At 47.2% G+C, this 6892-nt stretch overlaps 1 protein-coding gene across 6 annotated transcripts in view; it reads right to left on the reverse strand.

The window, feature by feature from the left end:
• CDC14B (cell division cycle 14B) overlaps nucleotides 1-6506 on the reverse strand; it is a 96803-nt gene extending 90297 nt beyond the window's left edge. For all 6 annotated transcript variants that reach the window (XM_026518686.4, XM_026518680.4, XM_057305626.1 and 3 more), the window contains exon 1: nucleotides 6332-6506. In XM_026518686.4, the coding sequence (XP_026374471.1) occupies nucleotides 6332-6491 (160 nt within the window). In that variant the 5' untranslated portion in view covers nucleotides 6492-6506. The remainder of the gene's footprint in view (nucleotides 1-6331) is intronic.
• Between the last annotated feature and the right edge of the window lie 386 nt (nucleotides 6507-6892).

The following is a 6892-nucleotide window of genomic DNA, read 5'->3' on the forward strand; positions in this document are numbered from 1 at the left end:
TGGAGCCCTGGCTGTCAAGGAGGCACCAAGCCAGGCACTTCACGTGCCTCTGCTTCAGTTCTTCCAACAACGCTGTGTACTTTTTACTGTCAAACAGATGAGAGAAAAGAGGCTCCAAAAGGTTATTAATAATCCAGCTGTGTTCAGTCCCCTTGAAGGCAGACACTAGCTGTCCCTGGTGCCCTCATGCCTAACACTAACCACTAGAATTCACTCTTCAAATACCCCATGAACAAAGTTTTTCATCCCCAAAGATTTCAACCACGATATGGCTCTCTCTAAGCTAGTTATTCCTCAGACCCTCCAAGTTTTAGCTAGTTTATCCCCAGACCTCCCAAGTTTCATTTTCTCAATTAACACAGAAAACAAATTCCATGAGACCAGGGATTATCTCCAGCAGTGACCTATTTTTAGCACTTGAGGAAAAAAAAAAAAAAAAAGCCTGGCAGAGTAGGTATTCATTACAATTTGGTTAAATGAATGAAATATCTAGAAAATCTGGGTTGTGATGACAGCCAATTTGGAAAACAGCATGAGTGCAGGAGGACCTGAATTGTGTATGTAGTTTGCTCCTATTTCCAAATTCACTACGTAATTATCTAAATTCAACTTTACAGATACAACTTATGGAGCATCTACGGGAACATCACCTACTAGTCTATGTAAACACAGAACTAAACAAACAGTACATGGACAGCAAGTCATTTACATACAACTCTGCTGAAATAGCTTTATCTGTTGGAAAAAATACAAGCCAGGTAGTATGGCTTTCCCAAAAAAGAAAGTGCATCAATTTAGCCAAAATTACTTATCTCTTGTCTTAGCTTTTGAGAGAAAAGTGGATGGTTGTGGTATTTCAAGATGATCTCTTAAAATTCTTTCAAATAACAAAACACCTGTCCTGTCAATTCAGAGATCCCCAGAGACTACCTCAGAAACTTCCAAGAAATGTCACTGGTGCACACCCAATGCCATCCTTCCATTCTAAAAATCACAATGTGGTTTCATTCCAGCTCTCCCCCACAGGAACCGGGGAAATTCATTCCCATGCAAAGGCACGGGAAAGTTATAGTTCGCACTGACTGGCAAGTCCTAGCATTAGTACCATCTCTGTCCTCCAGTTATTCCAGTCTCCCTCCATCTCTGTGCCCAACCACTGTCTACTCAAACAGTAACAACACAACTATGTTAAGTTTTTGTGTGTGGTGCCCCAGTGCCTAAGGAGTTAGACCTAAAACAGATAACTAACATGACACCATCGGAAGTAAAGATGTTGAAGAATTAAGCACATAAATCAAGAATATAAATTAGAAATAAGTCATAAGCAAGAAGGAAAACAAACACTACATAGTTTGATGACCTTCGATTATTAAAAATCAATAATCTACTATATGAAAGTCTTGAAGAAAAATGAATTTATTTCCTCCTTGAATCAGTGCCCCAGATAACTGTATTCCTTTTTTATAAAGAAAAATACACTTCTATCACAGCAAACAATGAATATGCAGGACTACTTTACATAGTAAGCATTCAATAAATACTTCTTGAATTAATGAATAAATTTTCCCTAATAATGTCTAGTGTGAATTTTTTAAATCCTAAAAAGAAAAGAAGGGGAGTAGAGGCATTGCTGTATCTGTTTAATTTGATGAGTATCTGATATACCATTAATTGGTGCTTTTAAATGACAATCCTATCTCAACTAGAGCTTCTCCAATAAAATTATTTACTGTTATAATATAGACAGTCTTAAAGAGATAGACTAACATGGCAGACACCGAAAAAAAAATTTAAGACAAACCACCAAAAATCTTTTTTTACCCAATAGTTATTACCAACTACTTTTACTAGTCAGAAGTTTAAAAAATAAAAAAGTAAGATAAATTTAAGTTCTGTACCAATTATTATTATTTTTTAAAGATTTTATTTATTTATTTGACAAAGAGAGACAGCCAGCGAGAGAAAGAACACAAGCAGGGGGAGTGGGAGAGGAAGCAGCAGGCTTCCAGCGGAAGAGCCTGACGTGGGGCTCGATCCCAGATCGCCCGAACCACGCCCCGCAGACGCCCAACACCTGCGCCACCTAGGCGCCCCTGTACCAACTATTAAATCCTATAAATTATCAAGCATAGGGATAATACAGTAATTCCATATCTTTAAAATGTTTTCCCATATTAATAAAGGAGAAAAGAGAATGTACACTGTCATTTATGGCCCTATTTAAGGGACAGGAATATAGAGATAAAAAGATTCAGACTTCTGGGGCGCCTGGGTGGCACAGCGGTTAAGCATCTGCCTTTGGCTCAGGGCGTGATCCCAGCGTTATGGGATCGAGCCCCACATCAGCCTCCTCCGCTATGAGCCTGCTTCTTCCTCTCCCACTCTCCCCCTGCTTGTGTTCCCTCTCTCGCTGGCTGTCTCTCTCTGTCGAATAAATAAATAAAATCTTAAAAAAAAAAAAAAAGATTCAGACTTCTGACTGCAAGAAGGTTCATAGGAAAATCAAAAACCTGTGTCCAACATTTTCCTTTGGTACCTCTTCCATCTTGAGAGAGATCTAATTCCAAAGCCAACCAAAAACCCTCTTCTCCTCCCTTCTTCCCCAGCTTCCCCGACAGATAACAATTCATTCTATCTTTACTTAGTATCTCTCTTACCTTAACGTACACGGTTTGCAGTTTTTATGATCTTTTTTTAACATAATACATTGGAACTGCACCTGGAATACAGCTTATGTAAAAATCTACGTCACTGCACATGGCAAGGACTGAGTGAATGGCCAATAAGGGGTGGATGGGGTCCACATGGGAATAAAACATCGGTCAGCTCCTAGTAAATGGAAAGTGTAGGCAGGTGGCTGGCTAGACACTAAAAAAATAGTGACCACATAACAAAGGACTACCGGGAACAAAAACAGGCATTAACATCCTATATCAAATATACACACCAGGGCACATGGGTGGCTCAGTCAGTTAAAAGATGAACTCTTGACTGCAGTTCAGGTAGTGATCTCAGGGTCCTGGGATGGAGCCCCAGTGGGCTCTGTGCTCACTGGGGAGTAGGCTTGAGATTCTTTCTCCCTCTCCCTGCCCCCCCCCACCACAGGCACTGGAACTCTCTCTCCCTTATTCTCTCTCTAAAATAAATAAATAAATCTTAAAAAAAAATGAATACACCACGATGAAATATCCTTTAATCTATGGGAATGGAATCTGACTTAACAGATAAAATAGTTAGCAATAAAAACAACAAGGGACTAAAGTAAAAAAATAATAATTAATGTATTTAAGGGCAGAGTGGGCAGAAGTGATAATGTGCGTTAATTTTTACAAACCAACCCCACTGGTAAAGAATCTTCACAATCCTGTAACAAGCATTGGTGAGGATGTGGAATAAATTGCTGGTGGGAAATGCTGGTGGTACAGCAGCTTCGGAAAAGTCTGGCAGGTTAAACTTGGTGTTACTGTGCAACCCTGCAATTCCACTCCTAGGTGTATATATGCAAAGCAACTGAAAACATCCCCATGCAAAAACTTGTACATCAATGTTCATAGCAGCATTATTCATAATGACCAAAAAAGTCCACCAATGAATGGATAAACCCATTTATGTTTTGGCCTGGCCTCTTCGCTTCTACTTTACAGATACAATCATACATGTAGATAGATATAAACACTGATGCTACTGCTGCCATTTGCAGGGACTGAAAACTCCCCCACATAACCATTTATTTATTGCTGTTATATAAATCACAATTCAGCCATACAATGCAGTACCATACAGCCATTAAAAGACGACTCTTCTTGCTGATATGGCACAATTTATAGAAACTTAAGTATGCACAGAAAAAGGAAAGAAAATATTACTGGGGAGACTATATTTATATATCTCCCTTGGTAATGAGCAACTTGAAAAATATTAACGAAACAAACTGAGGGAAAAACAAGTTGGGGAGGATGGGACCAGGTTGCCACTTGTTGAGGATGAGGTTTCAAGCATTCCCTCCAAGCCTAATAAAAAATAATCTGCACCCTGCATCCAAAGTTATTTTTTTACCCCATCGCCCCAAAGTTATTTTAATTTGTCTTATTTTTCACCCTGAAAACAGACTGATTCAGAATCATTTTTCTAAGAAGCCAAGACTGTCACTAAGGGATACTGGAAAAATTCCAGGCAAAGTTGATTCCCTTACATCCCCCTTACACTGAGGCTGGACCCTTCCATATCTGGGCTTGTAATCTAAATAACAGCATTTTGATTTTATATAATGCACCAACTCTTTCCTCAATATTCGGCTTAACAATATTTTCTGATGTTAAATCATTGTTGTGTTCAGGAAAACCCGCCGTGAAGGAGGAAGAAGATCTAGCCCAATGACTGGACTTCACAAAACTTCCTTTTTGACGGAGACAACCTAAATGTTCATCAATAGGTAGCTGTCTAAACAAATTATAAAACATAAATGTATTTAGGGAACTCCTGCGTGGCTCAGTCGGTAGAGCATGCGGTTCTTGATCTCGGGGTTGTGAGTTCCAGCTCCACGTTGAGTACAGAGATTAGTTAAAAAAAAAAATGAAATCTTAAAAAAACATATATTTAAATCCACATGTACTTTATAGTTTTATTTTCTAAAAACCCTATCTACTTTGGCCTACGCAGTAATTAAAACCAAATGAAGCAGTTTCGCATGTACTAACCGTTCTGCTAAGAGAGAACACTGCGAAGAAAAAACGTGCAAAACAACATGTATGCTACCATGCTTGAGTATGACAGAGAACACACAGGTGTATACACACACAGTCTCTTTCTGGAAGGATCATAGGAAACTCGGGACTTAGTTGCCTCTGGGGAAGGACACCGGGTGGCTGTGACCAACTTTTCACTATAAACTCCTGTGCACCTTTGGAAGGAAGAGTCCGTTACTTGCCCTAAAATTGAAAGCTATGAAGCAAAGTTCCTCTGAAGAGGTATAAATAACAAAGGCATAAGGAATGCGTGGTGTCGTCCCCCACCCCGAGCCCTCCTCGGCGAGGCTATCTCCCCGGGGGTGCACAGCCCGGTGGAGACCTGGTCTCAGCCTCAGAAAGCGGGCTTCCATCTGCACCAGCGCCACGCTACAGTGGACCCGCGCAGGTGGCAGCCCGAGCCGGGCACTTAAGGCCACCCGTTCCTCGCTCCACCGTTCCCAGGGCCAGCTACCCCGCGCCGAGACACCTTCCCCTCCACTCGCAGCTTTGTTAAAATGGGCCTTACGTTTCCAACTGTCCATCCACCTGGGAAATAATTTCTACTAAATTTGTGTTTGCCTGCACACTTTCTAAATTAATCTGACCACTCCGGCTCACCTGGTTTAGCAAAGGCTGAGGGCGGGAAACAGTTCATAAAAATCCCACACGCCAAGGCTTACACATCCCGCGCCACAAAAAACAAGACTGCAAATTCCCTCCAAATTGTAGACAGCTATGCTGTTTACAAAGCGTTTCCACATACATCATCACACTTACTGCCCTCACACGTCTTAGTGTCAATCCTGGCAAACCCCACAGCTGCCAAATTGGATTTATTAGTCTCCGAGAACTGTAGAACCATCACTAATAATAAGACAGCTCTCAGAGGGCTGCTTCTCTACCTGCTCCGGCTGGCTGAGAATTCTGCAAAGTGACAACTCGGGCGACCGGCGCGCAGGGCGGCCCAGAACCATCGGTGTGACACACGCCTTGAGGAAGCAGGGAGAGCAGCCAGCCCCGGGCGGTGCGGCTGTGCCCGCGTGCGCGCCGGGGAGGGGGCGAGGGCGGCGCGGACCGCGCGAGGACGTGGGAACGCCGCACCAGGCGGGACTCCATTTCCTCCCAGCAGCCGAGGTTGGGCGGACGCCCCACGCACAGGGCAGCTGCGCCCGTGCCGGCGCGTTCCGCGCGCTCCGGGAAGCCTCTGGGGTGATCCGGAGGTTCAGACTCCTGTGAGGGCCAACCGAGCTTGCAGCCCCGGGAGGCGCGATCAACCCGAACTCAGAAAAAGCCCGAGGCGCCGGGCTGACGCCAGCAATTTAGAAAGGTGACCCTCGGCCCATCTTGCTGGGGTAGGAGAGTGCAAAACGGATAAAGTTACAGCTCGCCACACACGCAGATGGAAAGTCGGGGTAGGGGGACGCGCCCAAGGAGCCGGGCCGCCGAGGGGGGTGTGGCCGGTGGGGCTTTTAGGGGAGTGGGGGTGGAGGCGTGTCAGTCGGGCCCCGGGAGGCGCCTCCACTGCCTGGGAGGGTGGGCTAGGACCCCCGCGCGCGGTGCCGCGTGTCTGGGGCGCCCCGCCGCGCGCTCGCTCGCCGGCTCACCGGTGATGTCCAGGTACAGGTCGTCCTGCTGGTCCAGGTGGTGCCGTTCCTGCGACGTGGAGCTGCGGCTCTTCTTCACTCCCTGCGAGGACGCCGAGCAGCGCCGCGAGCAGGGGGGCGCGGCGGCCCAGCTCGGCCGCCGCTCGCTCTTCCGCTTCATGGAGGCGGCCGCGGCCCGTCAGGGGGCCACGACCATGGCCCCGCGCGCCCGCTCGCCCGCCGAGGGCCCCGCCAGCCCCGCGCGCGGGCGCTCAGGGCGGCGGGCGCGGAGCGGCGCTGCGGGGACGGCAGGCGCCGGTCGAGCCGGGCGGGAGGCGGCCGCGCAGGAGCCGGAGGAGGGGCCGGGCCCACCGCGCCTGCCCCGCTCCCTCCTGCGGCCGCCGCGGGACCCGCGCCGCAGCCCTGGCTACAGCGCCTCCTGCCGCCGCCGGCGCCCCCCAGCCCGCCCCCAGGTGCCCGCAGCCCGCTGGCGCGGCCGAGGCGACGGTGCTGCCGCCGGCGGCTGGGGCTGCCCGGGGTCACCGCGCGCGCCCACCGCAGCCGCGGACGTTGCTGCCGAAG

The sequence above is a fragment of the Ursus arctos genome, unplaced genomic scaffold (assembly GCF_023065955.2).
Source record: "Ursus arctos isolate Adak ecotype North America unplaced genomic scaffold, UrsArc2.0 scaffold_33, whole genome shotgun sequence".
Lineage (NCBI taxonomy): Eukaryota > Metazoa > Chordata > Mammalia > Carnivora > Ursidae > Ursus > Ursus arctos.